Source organism: Electrophorus electricus, chromosome 15 (genome assembly GCF_041902795.1).
Source record: "Electrophorus electricus isolate QZ-2024a chromosome 15, ASM4190279v1, whole genome shotgun sequence".
NCBI lineage: Eukaryota > Metazoa > Chordata > Actinopteri > Gymnotiformes > Gymnotidae > Electrophorus > Electrophorus electricus.
In genome coordinates this window covers 13098919-13126455 of record NC_137511.1, presented here as the reverse complement: position 1 = coordinate 13126455, position 27537 = coordinate 13098919, and the positions used below count along the sequence as shown (strand labels likewise).

General features: G+C 40.4%; 1 protein-coding gene across 4 annotated transcripts; it reads right to left on the bottom strand.

Moving 5' to 3' along the window:
• Nucleotides 1–118: 118 nt before the first annotated feature.
• pax2b (paired box 2b) lies at nucleotides 119–26707 on the bottom strand. 4 transcript variants are annotated; one of them, XM_027021548.3, is made up of 10 exons: nucleotides 26103–26707; nucleotides 24595–24760; nucleotides 23765–23962; nucleotides 19755–19834; nucleotides 18995–19114; nucleotides 12631–12806; nucleotides 9881–9998; nucleotides 3716–3817; nucleotides 2887–2973; nucleotides 119–2507 (listed from the first exon to the last, which is right to left on the bottom strand). In XM_027021548.3, exons 1-10 carry the CDS (start codon nucleotides 26143–26145, stop codon nucleotides 2434–2436), a joined length of 1164 nt encoding a protein of 387 aa, XP_026877349.1. In that variant the 5' UTR covers nucleotides 26146–26707; the 3' UTR covers nucleotides 119–2433. The 4 variants fall into 4 exon arrangements, with proteins under 4 accessions (XP_026877349.1, XP_026877350.1, XP_081554227.1 ...); XM_027021549.3 differs by having other exon boundaries at nucleotides 119–2488; XM_081698101.1 differs by having other exon boundaries at nucleotides 24663–24760.
• Between the last annotated feature and the right edge of the window lie 830 nt (nucleotides 26708–27537).

The window sequence follows — 27537 nt, the reverse complement described above, 5'->3', positions numbered from 1 at the left end:
GGTTTTGGTGTTGGTAACCATAAAGTCTTAGTTTTATATTTAAACAAAACAACTTTTTAGAAAATATAATTATAGGTTTTAAAAACGAGTTCCACATATTGAAGTCTCTTATTTCACATATAAAATTTATTTCTCATGTGCACAAAAATTTAGACTCATATTTAAACAATGATTGAAGTCATACGATTTTGTCAAATAACTGACAGCATCTCTTCATGATTAGGACATCCTTTACCTCTCAATCTTTTCTTTTTTAAGTGTCAAGTCTGCATTTAATAATAAGTTATTGACAAACTGTGAACTGGAGGATTTATTTAGGAACACTGAACAGTTAGTGGAGTAGTCAGATTCTAAGTGAAGCTCAAATTTGACACACTTCCTTCAGAGCAGAGGAATAAGTCCTTCATAAATCTTGTTCAGTGCTTTCCCTCATTTACAGTGTGTTGCGTCATTCAGGTACTTTTTTATCAAAGTTTTCCCCAAAGTATCTTGTTATTGAGACAATCATACATTGGTATAGAGATTTTCATTTGATTGCTATTTTGAACAATTAAAGTGATTATTGTAGAAAAAAAACATTTCTGTGTTTCTTACAGCATCGCCATTTATAAAGGCATGCAGCTTACTCTCCCAGTGCTCAGAATCGTTGTGACCTGGAAGGGATATTCCAGAAGAAATGGAAAATATGTTTAAAAAACTGTATGTCTTTTAGGTGGAGATCTTTTGCAAAAATCCATCATACATACATATAGATTTCCAGGAAGGAAATGGATGGATGAACCAGTGGAAATGGATAAAACCCATACATTAACAAAAGATAATTTTTAGGTACTCAGTTAAACAGTGCAATTGTCCTGTAGTGATGTTAGTCCTCCCTAGGTTATCACTACAACTGTTGCATGACACCAAGAAGCCTGATACAGTTGAAGGTCATGTGTGATTGTTGTTGTTTTTTACATGACTGTATTTACAGAGGGAAAATTATTTGACTCAGTAGTAAAATAAAGCAACAAACTTTAGCAAAACAACAAAACTAACATAAATAATGATCAAATACAAACTAAAAATCTTTTTCAGTAGTTTTGTATCCATATGACAGCCATATTACTCTGCATAGATACATACATAAAAATTGTTTTTACCATAATACTGTTATCACAATACACTGTACTGTAAATAAAATGTCAAACAAATAATCTTTGGCAAGTGTGACAAAATTACTGTATATATTATTCACCATCAAATGCTGGAGCTTGTCTGATTTCCTGTGCATGGGAATAGGATGGACAGGGAATTGCACCTAAAGCTTTGGATGAAACAACTGTTGTTTACTGAAGAGCTGTTAAGCATCAAGCCTACTTCTTAGTTATTAAATTATAACTAAAGTGCAACTAAATAATTAATCTTGAAATGTCAGTTATCACATGAGTAAAGGATATCTTGAACCACTTTTGGAGCTTTGTTGAATTTTTTTCTTTATCAAACTATATTGTTTTCTTCTGTTCTTCTGTTCTTAATTTCTCTTTAAGATATTGGAATATTTGTGGTGCAAAAATGATACAGGAATGCATGGTGTTGCCAAATCCAGAGTACTTTGACAACTAACACTGCAAAAAATAAACATGTGTACTGCATTTAACCATTCAAAATTATGAAACCAAAATAAAATTTAAAAAATGAATTTTAAAATGTTATATATTTATTAATTCTGGAAACTGGTTATCTGGTGGACTTGTCTTCTGTTGTGGATTGACCTCTTTATCCTCTCATTTAAATTTTTATGTATGGTAATTTTTCAAAGGGGAGGTGTTCCAGTAGTCCTTCCATGGCTTAATCTGAAGGAGTTGTTTACAGGATGAGTTTAGATGCATGTTTAACTCTATGTTAAGCATGAGTGTATTAATTGCGTGCGGAGAAGCACCAAGCTGTAGGTCCAGATGAATGATACTGGATCTTGCATTGCACAGCTGAGAGGGGGGTGGGGAAGAGTGAAAGACAGAGAGGGGGGAGTGAAAGAGAGAGAGAGAGAGAACAAGAAATGTACGAGCAAGGAAAAGTTCACTGTCGCAAGACAGAAAAGAAATATTTTCCTCCAAAGACCAAACTCAAAATATGAAAAACAGAAACCAAAATGCATTGACTCATTAAAAAAATCACCTCATCTGCGTTCTGCCACTTATATAATAATTCTTATACTTGACTAAGAATTATTAATCAAGTTTTGGTAGTCTTTGAGATGTGTACGGCCACTGTAACAGTTGGCCTGTTGTATTCGGATGGATGAATGTGGGTTAGCCGTCTGGCATCCTGGTTGGCCTGTTCTTCATCATGTGATATGAAGGAGGCCTCTGTCCGATCAGCTGCACTGTTCACACTGGCACAATATGAAGTCCGAGGCTATGGATTTGGTGTCTGGTTCGGTTTCCGCGATAACTAGTGGCGGTCGTAGGCAGCGGCAGCAGTTGGGGGGACGGAAGCTCGGGATGCACTATAATAATAAGGGGAACCTGGAAGTTAATGAGAGAGGAATGTACTATTTCAATATATCATTCATACACTCATAAGATGAGAGTTACTGAGAGAGGAATGAGTGATCCAGATACAGATACAGCCAGATACATCTTTTTATGAATGAAAATCTGAAATCCTGACAATATTTTTGAGGATTTGCTCCAATACACAACATAAAAAAATGCAACTTGCCAATAGTAGATTAGTTTATATAAATAATTCTTTAATTAACTTAATTTATTCAAATTTAGAAATGAAGCTTAAGGAACATATTACCTAATGTTTTGAGTTTATTATTGCATGAATACCCAAGAAGGTTAATTAAGTACAGGTTTATGTTGGTATTATTTCTGAACAGGATGCATGGATACTCACTTAGTAAGGCTGGGTTGCTGAAGCGCCAGGCCTCGTTGTATGTTGTGTACTGTGGGTGACTGTAGGGATTCCCTGAAAATTCACTCCCTGTAGCAAAAGACACATTCAGCCAATTAAAACCTGCTTGTACTTCATCTTGGAAAAATGCCATTCATTCCCTCTCACAAGAGACTGACAGGCAGGCCCAATAACCACTGTGTACTGCTGCCTGGAACTTTGCCCTGGTTTCGCTGTTCTCCGCTGACTAGTAATCTCATGCTAAACTCAGGGCGGAGCGCCTTCCCAACCACACTGGCATGGTATTGTAGCCCAGATCCTTCCTTCTGACACTCAGAGTAAGCATCTTAGTGACTACTTTCTCTTCTGATCTTTCTACTTCACCAAGTTCCTGCTTTGTTTTTTTGCTGTGGAATGTCTTTCTGCCGGACGGCCGACTGTGGCAAGCTGTGGTGTGGGATAACAACCTCTCGTATTTATTAGCCTATAAAGGGCAGGTTTTATTTGACAAAGTTGAAGAATGTCTTTCTTGGCTTTAGCAGTTCTTGGGACCTGTCTCTAAATCACTTTCTAGTAGGCGTTGGAGAATAGGAAAGTATGCAACAAATCTCTAGCCACAGGACAGTCCAGATGTTTTGTATTGCAAAATCTCAAAAAAGAACCTGTCTCAAAAATGTGGGCTAAATTTATTATTTGTATTAGTGTTGGTACTTTTCAAAATAATAAACATTAAACTCACAAACTGTCTAAACCTTTGGATAAAAACTTAGTTAAACAGATTGGTGGCAGACAGTACTTGTTGGAAGTGAGACAAAAGTTCAACGTTACTCACCAGGAACCATTCCAGCCAGGGTGGATGCCGGGTAGCTACCCTGGCCAGCAGGGGGCACATGAGGTGGGTAGCCAGGTAGGGTTGTGTTGGCCATATCTCTGCCTACAAACCATGTAAAAATGCATTGAATTAATTGCTTCCTTTTAAGTGTTTATTTCATGGCTGTAGAACACTTCCATTTCCATTTTTTTATAAGCTTGCAGTGGAAACACTGGAAAGTACAAAGAGAAATACAATCACTCTACAAAACACTTCATATCACTTAAAAAGTAAAACGTAATGAAAAAAGCAGACTTTCATTCAAATTCGAATATCATTGTTTACTCTGTTGGAAATACAAAATGTCCATGAAAAACTATCCCAACATCTGAGTACACTATGCAAACTACAACAGGAGGTGTGTGAATTGCAACAAACTACTTAACCAGCCCCACCTGCCCCAATAGAATTGGCTAAGTGAGGATCTCTAATTTCTAGTACATTCAGGCACCTTTAAATTCTGGGTAATGTCCCACCTATGACACCGATGAGAACAGATGCAGGTCTAAGCCTTCCTGGCCCCTACTGTCACCCTGGCGGATAGTCAGAGCCGAGCACGGGGAGCTTTGCATTCAGAGCAGTAATTGGGACTGATGCTCCGCTTTTCCCAGGCAGCACGTGTAGCCCCAAGCCAGCCAAGGCAGACAGGCGAGGGCCCCTTAACGGTATGGTTGGAGTGCGAAAGTGGGAAGACAGAGAAATGAGGAGAGAGAGAGGCTGCAGGGACGAAGGGAAAGTCGGTCACCGGTGCAACTTTAATGAGCAGGCCAGCAACCATTACGGCAATCACAGACTATCCAGTCTACTCCACAGAGAGCTGGAGAAGAAGTAGCTTTGGCCAGTGTTTTTGCACAGTCTGCAGTGTTCTGTTTATTCAATATATTAAGCTTCCTCCAAACCTTTAGAAAGGGCCATCTCCCCTTTGCCATATGCACTCTCTTCCTATCTCTCTCTCTTTCACACACACACACACACACACACACACACACACACACACACACACACACACACACACACACAGAGAGAGAGAGAGAGAGAGAGACTAATTCCACACACGCAAAATTTGGTAATCAGTGGCTTCACCAGGATTTGAAATGTTTGTCACAAGTATAGTAATTCTACGACTTAACCTAATTGGATTTTAAGTGACTTAATGTGTCTACTGCACAAGAAAAAGCCATGAAGAGTATCAAGATTTTCAACGTAAAATGTTTGGTTTCACAACTATTTTAATGTATTATTACTCATTCATGCAAATATTGAAAACAAATGTTCAAGTACAGAGCCTGTTCTTTAATACAGCTGGCCATCCAACTTCATAGTCCCTTTGAGGCTTTCCTCGCACTTAGGACACTCTGTTCACAGAGTGGCAGGCCTCTGTAAACACACTCTGGCTTAGCCACGCTAGGGTTAGTTCTAGCTTAAAAGCCAAGGAAAGATTAGATATTTGGGGCATAAAATCAAAGAATAATAGAAAATAAATTGCCAAACTGCTGAATAAACTGATGGAAAATGTCGGCAGAAAAGGGGTTTTCAAACGGCCGGCAAACCAACATAATGAGACTTTTTATTAGGTCTGGCAGACTCGCCTACAGTAGTGGAGCGTACCACTGTCCATAACCCGCAACACACCAACATCACAGGAGACATGACACAAAGCAAGCCAACAAATAAACAAATAAGGAGAACACAAACTGCTAGGCTTTGGTCTGTACTGGCGCTGCCTTGAAATAACAGGAAGAGTTGAAATCCATGGTGCCATGGGAGCAAATCCTGGTGGACATGTCGGATCTAAAAACCCAGGATGTGTTTTATATGTGCCCTTGTCAAGGTGAGTGGGCACTCTGCACTTTAGCCTATAGCTTATAACCTTCGCTGTTGCAGATACATCTATTGTTTGCACTAGTCAAATGTTGTCTGTATCATCCCACTTAGAACTAGCTCTATACAGAATTATATCTGTACAATTTCACACAGTAATACATTGCATATACTGTATATATTATGTCTCTCTAGACCTCACCCATATGTACATATCAATATTCATTTTTATTTCATACATTTATTCTATTCTGTGTAATCTACTTTAAATAGCCCTTATATTTATATTTGATATGTTATATAGCTACTTTGCAACTTTCAATCATAGTTCATTTACTGAGATGGTTCTTATAGGTTCTAAATGACATCTGTTTAAGTATAGATTCTGGAAAAACACCTCTTAAACTACTTGATCTCAGTGTCACCTTTGTCATCATCAATGATAAAATACTCTGATGCAGACTTGAGAATGGGAACAGGCTCTAAGGATCAGTCCTAAACTGTTTTGGGTCATATTTCCACAGCAGGAACTACATTATTGAAATCTGCGGATACCTATGACCCTTTGGTGTCCCTCAGGGCTCTGTGTTTGGGCAACTTTTATTCAACTTATATATGCTTTCGCTTAATCTGATCATCTGATAACACTTTGGAATATCTCACCACAGCTATGCAGATGATTTATTTGGTTGTATCATTAAATTACTTTGGTCCGATCAAATCACCATGTCAGTGCCTTGCATGTGTTATTTGGAAATAACGCTGAGAGATTTAGATTTGCTGCCCATCTTGACTCTACAGCCATTCAAAAGAACATGTTTGCAACTGAGGTTTTCTCAAGGACTCTGATCTTGGTTTTAGTGGTCATGTCAAAGCAATTGCTAAATAAGCATTATATCATCTCAAAAATATTAACAAAATTAGAGACTTGTTGCCAAAAGAAGACCTTGAGAGACTCATTCATGCCTTTATTTCTAGCAGGACTGATTACTGTAATGGTCTCTCTACCGGTCTTCCTAAAAAGATAACAAATCCAGTTTATTTAAAATGCTGCTGCCAGAGTTCTTACTAGAGCCAAAAAACGGAACACATCAGCCCTATTCTTAAACCCATATACTGACTCCCAGTAAGTTACAGAATTGATCTTCAGGTACAATTTTTCATCTATAAATCACTAAATGGTTCAAGGCCAATGTATCTATTTGACATGCTCAAACAACACAATTTAAGCAGGCCTCTTTGATCACTAGGAGCTCATCAGTTAATCATGCACAAGGTCCACTCTAAGCACAGAGAAGCAGCATTTAGCTTGTGATGGAATCAACTGTCACATATCCTCCAATAGCCCTGACAGTGGACATTTTTAAATAATGACTTAAACCCTATCTGTTTGATTAAGCTTTTAGTTAGACACAATATATTGTGCTCTCATTTTTTTCCTTTTAACCAACTTTAACTATTTTAATAATTTCTCTTTTCTTTCAATGTATTTTCTTCTTTTAAACATTTTATTATTTCATTTGTTTTCTTTTCTATTTAAATCAACTGCATTTAATTTTTTTAAATAAATGGTTTTATGAAACTTTTTCTTCTTTTTATGGGTAAAAGCCTCCTGAGGTGATAGATCACAAGATATGATCATTTAGTTAATTCTTCTATATCTGTGTAAAACACTTTGAATTGCTGCTATGTATGGAAATAAACTTGCCTTGCTTTGTCTTATATGTGCACTCACCCAGACAAATTCTTCATATGTGTTGCATACCTGGCAGATAAAACTGATTCTGATTCTGATATTATACAACAATGCTCTGAATACAGCCTTTCCCTATTGTTATAATGGATTTAGATTGTAATTTGTAATTACCAAGATCTATAGCAAACCTATAATAATAATAATAATAATAATAATAATAATAATAATGCAGATGATGATGATAACAATAATAATAATCATAATAATGCAGATGATGATGATGATGATGATAATAATAGTAATAATAATAATATTAGTTATTATTATTATTATTATTATTATTACTATTATTATCATCATCATCATCATCATCTGCATTATTATTATTATTATTATTATTATTTTAAATAATGCTTTCTGTCAGGGAAATATTGTTGTACAAGAGCATCTTTTTTGTCTTTCTGCTGTGTTAAATCTCTCATGACAGGGACAACTTCATGTTTTCAACAAAAAGGCGCAGAGATCTCCTGACCTCCGTTTTCCATATTCCGGATGGAGCAATTTATCACCAGCCAAAAGCTCCAGCACCCTAATTAATTATGGCTAAGCAAAGGATGTTTGCAAAGCCAAATTGCCTTAATTCCCTGGCTGCATAGTGAAAGTCGTTCATTATCAAATGTGTGCTCAAAGGTTAGTTTGCTTTTGTGAAGACAAAATAAGCATTAATTCTTGAGCCTGAGAGCGTGAGTGTCTCCTGCGATTGCGAAGACAGGTGCTTCATTAGGAGACAAACTGCTGGGAGCTGGTGGTGAGCTGGCTGCTAGTGTGCTTACCTTCCCGCTAAAGTGGGAGTGGGTGTTTATACTTTACATTTATGCTGTAAGATATATCTGTGTAAAATAATTGGCAAGAGCTTTATGTGGTCTTTACAGTTAGTATTGGACAGCATTTTCTTTGTGAAAAATAACTTGAGCAAAGAGTTAATGTCTGTGTCTTTATAGTCGCACTGAGCTAGTGCCGGAATGTTCCTTGTGGCCTCATTAAACCCAGCTCATTAATTTACTTTGGTAACGTATAGAATGAAGCACAGGTATAGTCAGTATCAGCTTATGGCCAATCACAATGTTTCAACTTTTCAGCAGACATTGGGTTATGGCTAGCAATAGAACAGACCAGATTCTAATGAAGGAATTAATTATATGCTGCATATAATTGGATCATCTTCTCATGTCAAGATGCATTGAAAGGTTTTATTTAGTTTAAAAGAAGCAAAGCAATTTAATAAGTAATGCAGTGTCAGGGGTGAGGGCCGATAACTCTCTGGAGTTGACTTTTTGGCTATGAATTTTGATGATATGCACAATAAGTTTAAATCCCTCTCTCATTTTTGCAGTGCCTTTCTTGGTAGTGCAAAGGCTTAATGCAATGAGCAGAGGACACAAAAGATTCCTATCTGGAAAGTATTCACACTTCACCAACAATCCCTGTCTCTTCTGGCACAGGATGCCTCATGAATCATTCATTTTTAATAGATTATGCAAATTTCCCTCCAACTAAAATCAACATGATCAATAACTGTGGCCATTTTAATTGGTGCTGGAAAACATTTTAAGGATGAGTATAATCTGCGCTCCTGTCCCTCGTAAAGGAGCTATTCATTTGGAAATTGGATCTGGGCCTAAAGGCAGAGATCATTTAACTCCCTCTGCTTGGCTTGACTTTCAGTCTGCTGTTTATCACTCGAGTGTAAACTGAAGCACTGCCATTAGCACAGGCACAAACCATACACCTGATTACAACATACACAGAGCTTATTAGTGTTAGCAGTCACTGTGGGGAAAATAAACACCCACACACACACACACACACACACACAAATCTGCACATGCACACGCACGCATGCTGTGTACACAGTGAAATACATCCACACAACCTATTTAACTTTGATAATATGAATGGGCTAAAATTCTCAAAGGCCTTCCAGAAATAGTTCTACTTAAAAAAAGGCCCATTTCTTCACATCAACATTGTCCCGTCCTTCTGAACATTCACAAAAAAAGATCAGTATAATTTGTCGAGGTAGTCATTACTGCTCTCTGTCCATTTCTCTCTCTTCCTCTGGAGTTGCAAAGAGGAATCCACTTGTTATGGCCCATGTTGACTGGCACTGCCAAGCTACTGAAAAGTGATTTAACACTAACTCACATCCCTTTTTACAGCACTTTAAGTCGTCTGTGATTGAGTTGGTTCACTTTTATAGCTGTGTAATAAGAGCATCATGGTTAGAGGCTCGCCATAATTTCCTAAGAATGGAAATTTAAGTCAATGGAGGACCATCAGTGGAGGGATAATAACTCACAACATTATAAAGCTGAATAATTAGCATCGTATTCCATGACCATGTCAGCTCAGAGAACATGTTTTTGTTTTTGTTTTTTTGTTTTTTTTAATTTTATAACTGAGCCTACTTGAGTAAGGTAATTTAGGCTCACTCATTACATGAGTAGCGTGATTTAGGTGTGGGACTATGTAAGACAATGCAGTGCAGCTTCCCTGAGCTACACGTGTGGTGTGGTACGTGGTCATTGAGAGGGGCCAGGTGATCTTACCTACAGGGTAGCTTTGGGAGACGCTGGAGCCCAGGTCAGAGGAGGAGCTACTGGAGGCCAGGCCAGGCTTTACTTCATCCAGGCCCGCGTTCAGCGCCGGGAGGGCGTACTCGCTGGCCTGCAAGCATGGGCAAGATAACGGGATCATATTACTGGTACACTTATGCATTTGTGCATGACAGAAAAAGAATGCGAAAGAGCAGAAGAAGTTGGACTTGTAGTGTGTCTGTAGACAGTGCAATAAGGTTGTGTTTGTGTGTTCTTATTATGGAGAGAATAAGGCTTTACTGAGACTGAGACTTTACTAAAATGATTGGTCTTTTTAAGTTTTGTTTAAGTTTTGTACCTCCTGACACTTGGATAATGAGTATAGAAAATAATCACTGATAAGATCTATAAAAGGACCCTCATTAAAATCTTATTGGTTACTTTGGGATCAAATAAGTACTTCCACTTGGCTATGTCTTCATGGATACTCTCATTGTGAAAGTGCTCTCCTTTTGCCAAACAGACTCTTCGGACCATATCAACAGACATGAGATTTTTTTTCCTCCCTTTTGTTATTTAATCGAATGAGACTTCCGGCGTCTGTATGTTCATAATGTTTGGTGAGGGCTGTGTGTGTGTGTGTGTGTGTGTGCGTGTGTGTGTACGTGTGTACGTGTGTGCATGTGCTTGCATGTCACAAGAGAGGCCCCTGACCCCAGCCATGTCTGTCTCTATCACAGATAAACTCTAATTGTCTGCTACAACTGTTCGCTGTGGCCCCAGCTGATGTTCCCCTCTTTTCCTGGGAGGCCCTGGTGCAGAACGGCAGTATTCTCATGCAGATGCCAGCGTTGCGGGGGAGAGGAAGGTATGAAAAGGATGAGCACATGGCCAGCAGAAGTGTGGGGGGGGGGAGGCCATCTCGCTAGGCATCTTCAAAATGGCTTTGTAATGCCTCCAACAGAACACAGACACCTAACTAATAACCCTACATTTACATGCACCAGAGAGAGAGCGTATGAGTGAATGAGTGAGAGTTGGGTAGGAGATTCTAGAGCAGTGGGGAACGGGGAACTACAAATAGAAAAGTGATCTGATTAATACCTCAGCAAATTAAAGCCGATTTTTGTAGAACATTCCATGGCCATTTGATTTTCGTGTCCGGTCTCTCTCCTGGTTTCCCCCATACCTCTCCCACATGTTTAACACATTCTCTGGCGCTGTTTGTGATAGCGAGTCATTTCCAATTCATTTTGGTATTGATCTTGCAGTGAAAATCAGTTTTGTAATTAGCTGCAAATTAGGCCTTCTTCTGGAGGTGAGTGCTGTCGGCCTGATTAATCACTGAAGTAATGCCACACGATTGCACCCAAATTAAAATGAACTCAATTAGGTCGTTCCCTTTATGGTTCACATTTCTGTTTTCATGGGAAAATTAATAGTCGTGGGTTGTTTTTTTTTTAGTCTACCAAATGTAAATAATGTAAATTATCCACTGCAATAAACCATAGTGTCTTGGACATATAAAGGACACACTGTTGTAATAGCTCAGTGAGTTCTACTATTTATCTGTTTGAACAATCATATTCAATCAGAAATGTATCAATTTCCTCAGAGTCTCTGAATTTTGGAAATAATCCAATGTAGGATGATGGTTATTGGCTTGAAAGATTATTGGTTTAATTTTTGGTCTAAGATATTATGGTTCGGTTTATATTTTAAACATCTTAAATATGAAGGAATGTATTTATAGATTGATAATGTGTTCAACTAAAATGTATGATCTTTATTTATGTATTTTATGTATAATTTGAGCTTTGTTGGACAATATCAGATGTTATGAATGTCAGCTCTGTTACTATATTGCTGAAAATCAGAAATGGACAGAAAGGAACAGACAGCAGATGGGATTTCATTTAATGTTCACTTTTTCTTTTGCCGTATGGTGAGATTGGGAATGTTGTCTATTTATTTATTTGATTTTTTCCATCACAAGCACAATAAAACCTAGATGTTTTTACTCAGACAATCCCACTACATTGTCCATGCGCCTTTAGAAAGATGGTCAGCAACTGTTTAACAACACGGCCACTGGCCAGTTATTCTCTCTCTGTCCACCACCATGTCTCTCTCTCCTTCTCTCTCTCTCTTTCTCTCTTATGCTCTCTGTCTCTGCACAGTTTATAGCTTATTGGAACATTCTAGCCCCGCCGCTCCTATGGTAATGGCACATGGAAGATGACCAGGTCTAGAAGTATATCAGATACTACACATAGTCACAGTAGTTGGTGATGTATGAGAGAAAGCAAAACAATGTATTAACATCTGAAATAGAAGATTTATAAAGTAATCATGCTAAAGACATTCTAAAAAAAGACCATGGGCACACAATTTATGCATACTTTAGCCTTCTACTACATACTATAAAATTCATGTCTTCCCCCTACAGGAAATCTCATTGCTGAGCACTACACAGACACACATGAGGTATACATAGTGTGTAGGCCAATCTGCAGAAAATATGAATGCTTAGGTAGCTAATTCTGCTGTTATTAGAGAGAGAAAGAGAGAGAGATAGATAGATAGATAGATAGATAGATAGATAGATAGATAGATAGATAGATAGATAGATAGATAGATAGATAGATAGATAGATAGATAGATAGATAGATAGATAGATAGATAGATAGATAGATAGAGGGACAATTAGAAGGAGAGAAATACAGAGAGAGAGAGAGAGTGTGGGGGCCAAGGTTGCTCACCTGTTCCGGTTTGATGTGCTCAGAGCTGGAGAACACTTCCGGGTAGGCCGGCCGCTCAAACACTCGGTCCAGGGCCTCCAGCTGTTGCTGGGTGAAGGCATCTGCACGGAGGTGTTTCCTCAGGCTCTCCACACTGCCCTGGGAGTCACTGTTCTGCCCCGAGCCCTCTGAACCATCTACACATAGAGAGGGCAAGCAACGGACCTTATAAATGCAGATATCCACATAGAAAACCATTTTTGACGTTCTAGATACTACTGCACCAGCATTGAGACATGTAGCTGTCCATCTTTTCTAATCCTGTGAATTTGTGAAGCACTGTAGGACCCGGACAGAGTCTGTCCTTCAAACTGTGGAATCCTAAGAAACATCCATGCAAAAGTTCATTAGAATCCCTGTAGTGCCCTGTGGACTACTAAACAACAGGAATAATGACTGTTGTGTTGTGTGCAAGTGCAGATGTTTGTAAGAGTGTGTTTGGAAAGCATCACACTTTTTCACTGTTCTGGCTTTGGTCGGAATGCCCTGGACCTATTCATTCAGGCCTGGGGTGGAGCCAACACGGGTCAAATCAGATTGGTGTTGGTCGGTCACTTCACTGTCTTGCTTTAGAGCACATAGATGTGTTTGATTTTGATTCCTTTGTTAGAATTGCAACAAAATGGTTTAGGGATTTTTTTAGCACCCCCCCCCCCCCCTCCACACACACACACACACACAGGCACACACACATTGGCATGAGTCATAGTTCACTTACTCAGCTGCCAGTCTAAATTTGCAGCAGATTATGTCCTCTCCATGACACAGGACACTGATGATGTATGATATGTAGGAGCCCCTATTGATTGCCCTGACCGGGGGGTGAAGACAGAGAGAGTGTGTGAGACAAAGAGAGAGTGAGAGAGAGTGAGACAGGGAGAAAGAGAGCGATCCTAGGTGAGATATGGAGGTTGTGGAGACTGGGAATCCGAGTGGGGGAAGAGCAGACAGAGTTTGAAATGAAGCAGAGATGAACATCATGGCCTGACTCATTGTGGTCATAATCCCGAGCTTAATCCAGCACTTTTCTCTGCCGCGAAATTCAATTGATCAATCATGTCTGTGTGCTGGCTCCATTACAGCCCGATATTGCCTCTGTGGTCCTCTCTGTGACCTTCTCACCACGCAACCCTGAAGCAGCGGTGGCTTGCCCATCTCCTTCCCAATATCTCACAACCTCTAGTGTGCGTGCGTGTGTGTGTGTGTGTGTGTGTGTGTGTGTGTGTGTGTGTGTGTGTGTGTGTGTGTGTGTGTGTGTGTGTGTGTGTGTGTGTGTGCACATATATCGAATAATGCGCTCAACAAATCTGTGACCTTATCTCATATAGTGGTAGGAAGACACTAGACCCAGAAATATATGATCGTCTTTCAGACTCACATGATATGATTTCTATATAGCACCTAGGTTTTGCCTTGTGTATGTGTGTAGTTGTATATATGTAGTATGTATGTAGCTGAATTTTATTTCGCATCCCAATCCAAAGTTCTATAGGGTAGTGCATTTCTGAGCAGGCATTCTGGGCAGGCAGCTCCCATTGGTCCTAATGAAAGAGGGAGTATTTCTTCCAGTGTGTGCTGGGGCAAACAGAGTCATTAATTACTCTCCATTACAGGGCTGGGGCCACAAACCTGATCAATGCAAGTGCATTTGTCATTCACACTAGTGACACCTACATCCCACACACACGAGAAGCAGTCACACACACACACACACACACACACACACACACACACACACACAGGCTAATGTGGCCTTGGCATTTTAACTGCAGCTATCAAATGTCGTGGGCAGCCAACCAACAGAGCTTCTCTCTCATTCCAGTGGTAGAGTTGGCTAGCTCTTCAAAAGCAAACAAGCAAACAAACAAGCCACCCAGTGCTTTTTTAAAGTGATTTGTAAGCTTTTGTTAGTAGTCTTGGTATCATAGCCCAGAAACAATATATTTGTACCGAATATACTTCTTTATTTTTACACTAAACTTCTTTTTACTGGATTTCAAGAGCAATCAGGTCTCAGGTGAAGTGGTTCTCAAAGTGTGATCAAGACTCCAGAACAGCTTCACCCATCAGAGATGGGGCCACCGTTTCCCCATCAGCGCTTATGTAATAACAATCCCCCTGGAGCCAGAATGGCTGTGCGCTCTGTGCTGCCGGCCCCCAGTTGCACTGTCCCCTGCCCTGTTGCTGGAGTATTGATCCGAAACTGCGAGGAGTGGATTCGTTTTGACGTGAGGTGGTATTAGGGCTGAGGTAACGAGGGAGGCCACTCTATCAGAGCTACAGGGATGCGCACCCCTAGGCCATGACCCCAAGGGTGGGGGGGACAGAGCGAAGAGATTGAGAGCCATGATCGTGCGGCTGGGATTCAGCTGGGGCATGAGTGGAGAGAGGTGGCAGGGCGACTCTCAAAGTGTCCATTAGGACTACAACGCTGTCTCGTTTCTTAATTTACCATCTGCTATGTTGATATTTCATATAAACACACACGCACACACATAAAACACACACACATACAAACACACTTTGCTATTCTCTTAATCAGATTGTATTACCTATGTCACTGAGAAACTGTTATGTAATTACTCCATATGAATGTAGAATAACTGCGATAACTACTGTGTAGGGCAGGACTGTTTGTTCTTGTTGCACTAATGCTTATGTAAAGTGGCGTGGAGTCTGAATGCACTTCTCTTTAGGAGTTTTGTATATTGAATGATGCACAGCTGGGAAGATTTTTCAAATGCTGCACTGGAAACAAGAAAAAATCTTGGTGCTGAAATCCAGCCAGTGTCTCATATGTAATCAATCTAATGAATCCAGCTGTTTGTTGATCCTCTCTCTTGTTCCTTCTATTACTGTTTTCCCCTGAACCAACTTATCCTGCTCAAGCAGTGACAGACTGAATCCTACAATGACCTTATGCTTGTTGTGTTTTTATGGAGTCCGGATCGGAGTAGCCAAGTCCATGGTTGAGTCTGGCTGGGGCGAGTATGAGGGTGACCGGTGCGATCTTTCATCTCCTTAATGGCCTGAGTGTATGAGCCGGAGGTAAAGTAATGGCTCTGATATGAGGTGGGGGCTGGTGGAGGCGTTGGGGGGTGGGGGTGTAGATATAATATAGATGGTAGATGTTAATTTGTGAGGTAATTGCTTTTCTCGGCGGAATTGCAAATTCCCTTAAATGTCACTTCCACCTCGCTGCTCGGACAGCCATGGGTGCCGGAGACACAGTCGATCTCTCATGCTCTCCTGCTCTCTCTCTCTCTCTCTCTCTCTGACTCCATTTCACTGGCTTTAATTTGCAGTAATACAGTGGCAGCGGCAGATTAATGGCTGAGGTGACACCTGTGTCCCTGTGGCCGTCCCTGGCTGGGTGGCGGTGTACATAACGTGTGTCACCTCCGCAATATCTCCCCGCCCGAGTGTACGGTTGGCGGCCCGTGCCCACCCCAGCCCTGCTGTCAGGTGACCGGGTCAGTGGACGGCCCTGCCTGGCGCCTGGCCACGGCCTGGGCCAAAAACAAACACACTACCACCATCTATTCCTCCCCAGCTGAGCTGGCTAGTCGTGCTTTTCTATGGAGTGGGTCGCCCACCCCACCCTCTGCTTCCACAGAGTCCTTACTCCAGTGCTCCCTCCGAGGCCTCTCCCTGCACTGCTGATGTGCTCACGTAATGACACACGTCAGTCCTGAAACATCCTCTTGTGTGCATTTTCCTGCACTGATGTACAGACTCTTGCTCGGTGGTATTATTAGACTCCAGCCCGATGTACCAGCACTAGGATAACTTCCACAGAGCTAACAAAGCATTTCTGTAAGCCCTTCACTTTGAATGAGATGTAAATGTGAATGTTGTACTCACTAGGCCCCCATACCCTGTACCAGCTGCTGGGAGGGGAATACACTTGTTCTGGGACCAGATATATGCCATATATCACATATATGCCATGTTTTACATTCTATGCAGGTCATTAGTCCTTTTCATCAATTACCTTTTTCTGTCAACACAGCAGGCACTGCCCAGAGATGTACAGATATAAACAAGTTTATATGTATACATAAACTTTAAAAGACATGATTCAGTGCATCTGTAATGTCATTGCTGCATATACTGTGAGGAGTTAGCAACATAAAAAATAAATAAACAAACAAACAAACTGTTGCTCTCCCTATGAATTGCATACACAGATATATAATTATGTAGAACATCCAGGTAACATGGGCTCTGTCATTAGAAACAATTTTTTTGTTTTTTTTAAAGAATCCAATTGAGACTGACATGACGAAGAAAACAAGACATGTTACAGTCAGTCAGCGAAAATATGGAACAGATGCACTGCCAGTCACGGCTGCTAGCTCGCAGTGTGGTGGCCATAGGGTAGGAGTCCTTGATGTTTTTACACTAGATGCTGTACACAAGGCATGACAAAATGACAAATATATTTGCATCCAAATAACAAACCGAACACTTTTAGAGTATATACATGTTTTTGAGCAAGTAGTGAGTAGCTGTGTTTATGTTCATGTGACTAGAAGCCAAAGATAAAATATAACCCATTCTTAGTCACCAGGTGTCACATGCATGTGTGAGTGTGCATGTTTGGTTGGGTCACATCCATTCATGTAGGGGCATATGAATTCCCCAGACATCACATCATCTCTTTCCCCATGCTCTCATCTCTTTCTCTCATCCCTCTCTTTCCCCATGCTCTCATCTCTTTCTCTCATCCCTCTCTTTCCCCATACTCTCATCTCTTTCTCTCCATCCCTCTCTTTCCCCATGCTCTCATCTCTTTCTCTCATCCCTCTCTTTCCCCATACTCTCATCTCTTTCTCTCCATCCCTCTCTTTCCCCATGCTCTCATCTCTTTCTCTCCATCCCTCTCTTTCCCCATGCTCTCATCTCGTTCTCTCCATACCTCTTTCTCCCACTTTCTCTGTGTTCTCATCTCTCTTTCTCTCGATCTCTCTCTTCAGTTCCGATGCTTAAATCAAGAAAATAGCCTCCCATCACGAGGGCCATTTCAGAGGGAGGAAAACCCCCACAACAGTCAGTCATCTTGGAGAGTGCAGAACACACACACACACACACACACACACACCACGGTCTCCCAGCTCTCATTATTATAGTGATTCAGCTGTGGTGCTTTGCCCTTGCAGTGCCCAGCGAATGGAAGGGGCCCATAGTGACTGATGCTCTGTGTGGGCCAACAGCACTTTCCCCAGAGCTTTGTGCCGTGTGCCTGTTAAATGCATCTGCCATGTGGTTCAGCTTCACGCTGGGTACTGCACTCTGCACTGAGGTGATTTAGCTGCTATGGGCTACATACACTAAGCCATTTACCCCCTATACACAAGAACATCAAAATGTCAGTTCTGTGCCACATCGTTCAAACCTTGCTTAAATGGTGACCTTATGGAGGCAAATAACAGCACTGAAGCACACTTGGGATTGTAAAACGGGATTGTTTCTGTGAAGCTCAAATTCATCCCTAGACTTGTTTTGCAACTTGATCTGACATAGCTGTTTATTAGATTTAAAATAAATAAATAACTAATGGGATATACAGTAGTGTTTGTATGGATTGAGAGGGTCTAACCCTTCATCAGAATCTAGAATAGCTGCATACCCCTGAGTTATGGCTCACCCTTTCTGTGGATACCCTCCCAGCAGAGGGACTTTAAAGTTTGTTGGTGTACTGTAAAATACAGTAGGACAGGAGGCAGCGAGGGAGCCCTTGTGCTGCATGTCTTTCTGAAGCCACTGTGGCCTTGTCTCCTGTTTCTCTGAGTTAGCTAGTTGGCTGCATCGACCTGACACGTAATTACTGAGACGCTCTTAATCACAGTAGAGCAGATTAACCACAGGGACACCCTCCGAGGTCATGGTTCCAAAACCAAAATACTGATGATGTCACTCGTCCTCACACTTCTAGACCAATAGAAACATGCCGTTGAAACATAGTTCACATGCTTTGATCATGGTGGGGTCTCAAATTCTGTATGCATCACTACTGTCTAATGCAGAAAATGTGAATTTAACATTTATATTGAATTAATTACTACAAAAACCTAATGCATGACACACCTGAATCTAGGTGCTCTGTACATTTAAAAGAAGGGAAAACAATCTGATAGAGTACAGTGTCTTGCACTAACTGACAATGCAAATAGTTCTTTGAGGGCAAAGATCATATCGTGTCAGACATTCCCACAAGGCAGGTCACACATAGAACCTCGGCAGACAGACCCTTACGGCAGACAGACCCTTGCAGCTGTGTGCCTCTGTTAGGCGACAGGCGGAAATCAGCTTTCATGCTTACCGTCATCTCTTTTCCTCTTCTCTCCATTGGAGCGAGGAATACCCAGAATGCCGTTGATGGAGTAGGAGCCCACTGGATCACTGGATCCACTTGAAAGTGGAGGGGACACCGTGCTAGGGACTACAGAGGGAGAGACAGGGATGCAATGAACTCAACAACTGTAGATGGGTTGGAAATGTTCTACCAGTGCTAATCTAGGAGTGATACTGGACAATAAACCTTGAATACTGGGATCTGTTAATTAAGCTTTATAGTTAGTTTTTATGGGTTTAGAATCTGTGCTTCTGCAAGAACGCAATCTTTATGCTACATTTATGCATGATTAATGTGGCATTGAATTTGGGACAAAATTCTGCATTTTTCCCATATGTTTCAAAATGCAGACTATGAAAACAAAAAGGTACGATATTTTCATCTGGTTTTTTTTTTTTGAAGAAGAAGAATGCATAATTTAGAAAAACAAAAACATTATTTTAATAACATCAAAACCCATCACAGAAACCGTGTATGAGAGAATTGTGCTGAGCTAAGCATCGTTGTAACAGCTATCTACATCTAGATTATTATGAACTGGCACTGAAATTTAATTTGATCTAATTAAATTTTCTGTACATGGAATAAACCTAGTCCCAAAATAGGACTTTATAGTGAAAGTCAATTTTAGTCTGGAACATGTATGTAATTTTAGTCTAAAAATATAATGTTCGTATAAATATGCATGTAAAACTACAGCTCACAAGGCACACTGTCATGACCGCACCTATAGTGTGTCCCGCTGTGGAGAGGGAGGTTCCATCTGGAGAAGGGTGGTACTGCTGCTGAACCTTCGTCCGAATGATCCTGCAGAATGAACATAGAATGGCTCACACACTCTTACAACCATAGAGCCTGTGCAGTCTGAGTGCGTGCCTCTGATAGCAGCACAACATAAGCCTTGGTTCAGTTTGCGGCTGTGAATGGTGGTATAGAAGAGGTGGTTTTTAGACCAGGTGGAAAAGGAGCCTGGTCTCCCTTTGAAGTGAGTGATGAGAAAAACTCCAGCTGCACTTTTGCAAACAAAGCATGAAATCACATCAATTCACCTCAATGATCGCCTTCACCATCCTTACCTGCCGCACGCTCATCATCTCTCTCTCTCTCTTACACACACACACACACACACACACACACACACACACTATTCTCTCTTCTCTCTCTATCTCCATGCCTTTCTTTCTCTCTTTCTCTTCCTGAGGAAAGCCCCAGGGCTGCTGTGGATGAGGTTTTATTGATCGAAACTCAGGTATAAAAAAGTTCTGGATTAGCCACATGGGCACACGGATGCAAATGGAAGGCCATAAATTACATGTGACAGGAAAGCTATAGTTCCTCGGTGCCTTTGCACCAGCTTATGCTAGCATCTGATTCCTTTAATCCAAGAGGCACTTTGAGAAAAAAAGAGGCCGTCATGCCCATTTGTAAACTTAAGCTTCATTCATCATTGATGACATCATGTCTGATTAGTTTAAATATACAAATTTTGGTTTAGAACTTACTTAGAATATTTGCAGTAAGCTAGCATTCAGTGGCTATGTATGTACAATAGGATAATTGGTCTCTATACTTATATGAGCTTACTCATTGTTTCTTCTTGTTTGGCACATATTTACATGAAGCAATACAAAAACATTTACATGGTTAAGTATTTTTCATTTCATGGTTTATAGGCAATATTGATTCTAAAAATGTTTTGATCATAATTTACTTTGGTTGTTGCCTTGTACTGCTTGTATTGCAGTTATCCTATTCAAAAGTCAGAAATGTACCTATTAAAATGGCTGTGCTAGTATTGACGTTTGATGAAATGCATGCTGCTGTAGCTACCTTTAGCATGGAACTACTGCCCCTAGGCCAGCGTTTCAGAGACAATGCTTCAGCACTGATCACATATCAATATTCATTTCTAGTTTCTTGTTTTACACACACATACACACACACACACACACACACACACACACACACAAACACACACACGTGCGCACGCACGCACACCTACACACACGCACGCGCACATGCGCACACACACACACTAATTTGACCCCATGGCTGGTGGTGGCTGTATAAATCCAGGGGCTTTATTCAGGATTCGTTATTCTTGTTATTGAATAAGTCATTTGCCAGAATGAATTAATGACACAGCTGTAGCTGAAAATTCCCCGAAGAAGTATTAAAATTGTCTTACACAATCAATAATATTGAGTCCCACTGGGGGCCTGTTTTGATATCTTGCGGCCACTACAGCGAGTGGGCCGATGGAGGACCAGACACGCTAGTGCAACAGGAACTCACTAAGTGTTAATAATGCATGCCAAAGTAAAGTGCTTAAAGCTAAAACATCCTCTCACTGTCAACAGCCCCAAGCTCAGCTTTCTACACACATCTACACACACAACCATTCACACACACACACACACACACACATACACAGAGGAAGAAATACAAATAGGAAAAAAACAACCGGGACTGTAATTTTGCTCATTCTTCAAGCTTGTAAAATAAACCTGCACTGTGCAGCCATGGACACCTTGAAACCTAGGTCGTCATTCACAAAGGGAAAAAAGGTTTTAACTGAGATTTCTTAATTAGGAAGTCTTTCTTTCTTCTCTCTCTCGCTCTCTCTCTCTCTCTCTCTCTCTCTCTCTCTCTCTCTCTCTCTCATTCTCTCTTGCTCTGCCTGTGTCATTCTCTCTCACCGTTTCACTGTTTGGAGACTTTTGTTTTTAGTTTTGGTTGCCCGCACTGAAAGGAAGGGGGAAAAGTCATCTTATTAATTTGATTTTAGGGCAAGTCAAAATGTCAATTTATAATAGTGGGAAGAAAATGTTGAAGTAGGTCAGAACTGGAATGTGTTGTCACTTTTTTACAGAGTGGTGAGAACATGGATACTGCTGGAAGACAGATGGTATAGTTGTACTCAGGGCCTGTGGGTTTGACATGGTGTGGAATTTCAATGGAGCATTTTCACTTTTAATAACAGTGAAATAATCTTTGCTAATATTCTCAGTCAAATGCACCCAACTAAAATTTGTTTACAAAAATGAAATGTTAAAACTCAAAAACATCTCTGCCATCCCTGTCTGTTTCTTTCTTTCTCTCTCTCTCTCTCTCTCTCTCTCTCTCTCTCTCTCTCTCTCTCTCTCTCTCTCTCACTTTCTGTGTCCATCTCTCTCTCTGTCTCTCTCTCTTTCTCTCTCATCCTCTGTCTTTTTTTTCTTTGTGTGGGTGTAACAGGGTCTCCATGCATGAATGAACCAACATTTTTTTATTAAAATAAAGACACAAAGACACAAAAGTGGAATGAATTTTGTTTTTCAATAGAGTTGGGAAGATCTCTCAACCTTTTGAAGAATAACAGAAGAATAACACAGCTAATGAAAGAAATGCCCAGTTCCTTATATTCATATTTTAATTTTAATCATAATCAGACTTAGTTTCTCATTGCTAAATAAGCAGCCCGCATTAAATTAAAATTCAGAAAAAGTTTAAAGACCCCTTTAATTATATTAATGCAGCCTACATCTTGAATTTCTCATACATTTGCGTCAAAAGCTGCTTAAATGGGTCTTTTTAGGCAACCACGAGGCATGAAATGAATTTTTTTCAGGTCTTTTCTTGTCTGAGACGTCTATTCTGTGGCATCGGCTCATTAAAATGTAATGCAGAGGCTTTTATGGAAGAGTGCATTTTAACCAAAGTTCAGCGCGGGCCCCATGCGTGGTATCCCTCTCTGTCCACAGTTGTTTTATTTATTTATCTCCATATAGGTTTTGGTTGTTATCAGTAACCATCTCGGTACAAGTTCATAGCTTTCCATCGAAAGCTAAATTTCAAACTAGTATATATACACCGTATTTTTATTTATTTATTGCTTGAAAATGTTCTGTGAGTATCTGACTAATGCGAATGAGGCCTACTAGACACTGAACGCGATGCATTCAGAAGACTATTGGCAGGTTCATTCATTCATTCATTCGTTCGTTTAGTAATACCGATATAGTGAGTAGATTTACGGCTGATGATTTCCTCACGCAGCAGCGCTTTCAATAGTTTATATCTCCCTTCTCGTAGTAACCTGTGCTTCCCCAGTCATTTCTAAGAGAAAATAAGTACGTGAATCGTCTCTATAAACGAAACATACCTATACCGCGGCACGAACTGTTATTGAACGCTCTGCGTGACGCTGTATCCCGGTGATATGGGATCTGCACCGCGCATTGATCGGTTTTCAGTCGGACAGATGAGAATTCCGACGATCGCAGGCCGAGATCTACCGCTGACTGCCGAGGGAGTTGGAACTAATGGATTGAATTGCACTCTCAAGACCACCATCGATGCGAAACTCTGGCAATACGGCTCCCCTTGACCACGAGAATACACACGTGCGCTTTTCCTGGACATCGATTTTGGTCTAAATCGTCAAAAACGAATAAAACAAAAGTTCTATTTCATTCTGAGAATTAAGAAATACCAAGCATTGAGTTATTCATGGCCTAGTGTGCTTAGGATCTGCACATTTGGGTAATTGTTTTGTTAAGTCTTTCTTTCTTGATCTTAAATAGTGATTATCAAAAATGTATAGGTTACTTGGTTATTATTCTGTTACACTTGAATTTAGATTCGGATTTGATTGTAATTCCCGTCTTTATATCCCGGTAATCCATAATTTCTCTTTCAATACTAACCCCAGCATTCATTTCTGGAGTCTACCTTAAATATGTCAGTCTTTCTTACCTGTTTATGGACGAGACACTGGGAACTGTGTCATTATCGCAGATCCCCTCTGCCAACAGACGGTCTCGAATCTCCCAGGCGAACATGGTGGGATTCTGTCTCTTATAGTCCGCTATTTTATCCACTACTTTTGGCGTAGCGACCTTTGGCTTGGATCCCCCAATTACTCCAGGTTTTATACTCCCGGTTTCGTAGTACCTACAGTAACAATAAGGAACGTGATATACATAACAGACAGTAATCAAAGCGAAACATAATACGCGGATCAGCATTGCCTACCACGGACATTACAAATGTATAAACAATGCCTATGTAATTTTGCTGGTATTGGTTGGCTGATCGTATAGCTTATTTAGCCCAAGCATCAGTTGACTTGAGGGAAAAAGATGCCGAATATAACGCTTTAAATTATTTATTAAGACATGTCCGTTCCACTGGAGGTGAACACTGGGGACTAGAACGTAATCCTCGACCCCGAAATAGAAATCGTGCGGATAAACGCCTTAAGTGGCGACAAATGTGTGCATAATCAAAGTCCCATTTAAAGTCGCTTACACTAATTAAAGATACACAAATGCACCGATATACAAACTTAATTTAGGGCCTACATTTCTGAATAACCAACCTGACAAATATTTATGTGTCTTTGTGTCTTGTAGTCATATCTTTTACCGCCAAATACTCCCAATGTTTTGTGTTATTTAGGCATTTTTAAAAATTTTGCGTACAGAATGCACGAATCTTTCTCTCTCTCTCGCTCTCTCTCTCTCTCTCTCTCTCTCTCTCTCTCTCTCTCTCTCTCTCTCTCTCTCTCTCTCTCTCTCTCTCACCTGCCCAGAATCTTGCTGACGCAGCCGTGGCTGACCCTCAGTTGTCTGGATATGTCACAGGGTCTCACCCCTTGATGTGCGAGCTCCACAATTCTCTGGCGCACCACGTCAGGTAGGGGTCTGCCATTCACGAACACCCCGCCTAGCTGGTTCACTCCCCCATGCCCTATACGGGAGACAACAGCAGCAAGAGATAACGTCACATTACACCCAGTTCGCTTTATCTGAGAGCTTTAATAGCCTTTTTAAAAAAGGCGTTCTAATATATTGCAATTTTAATAAGCATAATTAATTGTTTCCATTAACCATTTGCCACTCTGCTTCTTCCCTTCCACGTTAAGGCTTTAATCAGAAAATAGCGGTTATAGCTTAAAAACATTCAACACCCTGTATATTTGGGGATATAAGAAATTGTTCTAAAATATAGACATCCTTCTGCTATCTCATAACTAAAACAGATTTCTTTTTTGCAATCTTTATTTGTTTCATCGTTATAAACAAACCTACATCTGTGATCGGTTAGGCGGAAGGTGTTTTGAATAAAGTACTATTAATTTAACCTCTTTACAGCGTCATGAGCGTGGACTCGGTGTGGTTTCATGCACTGTTTGTACATTTTAAAACAATGTGGAAAAAGGTAGTATATTATGAAACAAAACGCTTTGTTATTATATACGTGATTAATCTGGCAGCTACAAGCAACGCTTACTGTCTTATATCTAACAATATTACATGCGTTTGGAGGGCTTTTGCGTGTGATTTATGACATTCAAAAAATATTTTTCAGTGACATTTCTTCCAACTTAAAGGCATCCGTATTCTGAGCAAAATAGTGGTACTTGTTATTCTTCTTAGATGGGCTATTATATTACCTGCTTAATCATATTCCGCGCTCCCTAATTATAAATAATTAAGAGTTTTGTTACTCGTGTTACACATTACTAAAAAGAATTTGAGTTTCAGTTTGAAATTTCAATACCTAAATAATAATGTTGAAAGAAGGGTTGAATCAATAACGTGTTGGCGAAATTAGCAGGGCTAGTTTAACGTGGAAATAGACTTTTTTTTTTTCCGTTTTGGCTTTAATGGATTATTTTTGCAAAACTGGTCCTCTGCGTCTCCCTTGCTCTTTTGAATGGCAAAACTTACTTTTGTGAAAACATGCCTATTAGACTTTTGTTATCAATTTTATTTCAATGAAACAACATCGTTTATCATCGTACAAATAATATAAGCTGCTTCTTTGTGCTACAATCCAAGAAAACTGTTCCTACATCATTCTAGATTCCAAATGTCTGGATATATTCCAGTATTGTTGTTGTTCAGTTAAACTCTGCTCTTCACTCGACCTTTTCTATTTCTAATGATGTAGATGGCATGACAAAAAATGAAAATAGGCCTGTTGCAGCACAGTTCATGTAGATAAACTAACCCAGCCTAATTTTAGATGTGTAAATATGAAATAATTGTCAGTACTAGAGATCAAACCAAACTCGGGTGCAACTTACGGTGCATCGCGCTGAAGGGGTCTGCTTTGCAGTGAATATCCATTGGATACCGAAGAAAAGACAGGTAATCAACTGAAGTCGCCGTCTCGCTTTCCTTATTCGGATAAATTATGAGGAAAAAACTGGTAGTTGTATTATGAAGAACCGAACTACGATTCCCTTTGGGTCCAGCCGAGGAACGGGAAACTTCAGAAAGTTCCCTCTCGTGAAACTGTCCGCTCAGCGAAAATGGACGGAGGACTGGTCAGGTGTCAAACATGACCGAAGCTTGTTTTGTAAATTTCTATTTAAAAAAAACCAACCTGTATATAAAACAGGCTCACGTCTAAACCTTTTCACCGTGCATATGGACGCCACAAAAATAAACGCTGTTCTCCCACATCGTCCCATCAAAGCTGCGTTATGTCCTAATTCCTGGTGGCCTTGGTCAGTCGGTGGCGGGCTATTTCGGATACGCTTGTAAATGAGAGTAGAAGCGTGGACTCGGAGGGTTTCCTTTGGTTACCTTTCTCATTTACTAACGAGATACGTATGGCTAAATCTGTGGGCCGGGTCTGAAGACCCAGGCCGGTAATGTAGGTTTCTAAAAGCTGCAGCCCCCCTCGTTTGCGCAGATCCCCTTTGCTTATATGGATGACTTCTCAGACAAAGGCAGTAGATTCCAACACTTTGTGATTCGCTAACGTAAAAACGAGCGGCTAAAATTAGGAGGGCGCTCTGCCTGTCACTCCAGAGGGGGAGGGATATGCACTGCGAACTCGCAGTTATGAATAGAGTTTTGTAGATATCCAACGAGAAAGCAAACGAGTCATTTCCTTTTCTGCGCAAATATTCATACAACTGTCAGGTGTTCGTCAGGTTCTTTGAAATAATTCAGGAGTACCAGTACAGTTGTTATACGCGTTGTAGATTGTACCATAGTAATTTTTTCGAGTCGACTACAGAAACATTGCACACTGGAAATTGAATGAAAAATTAACTTTGCTTTATTGTACTTGCGATGTGCTTATAGGTTAATATAAACACACATCGCGCTCTGTTTACTGGCCAAGAATGCTAACCGGTACAAATGCAGTGCTTATACTTTTATCTATTTACCGTTCATTCTGAGTCAATTGCACATTCATTGTTTTATTTATCTCCATCTTGTTTTGATTTCCTTCCCATTGCTCTGCGGTAAGCAGGTTGGCTGGTGGTGTGACACGCGCCTTAGCAACATCTCAGCAGGGTGCGCGCACGAACCCACTGTAGGTGGCGCTCTGTAATTTCCATGCTGCTGGGGAAAGAGAAATTTTAAAAACTTCCCACAGGAGTAAGGCCAGATATCGTCAATAATCATTATTGATAGGACCCAGTTTCAAGTAAGCAAGTACAAACCGATCTCGTACAAATATTTGATGTATAATCTGCAGTCTTCTTCCCTTTATTTATTTAT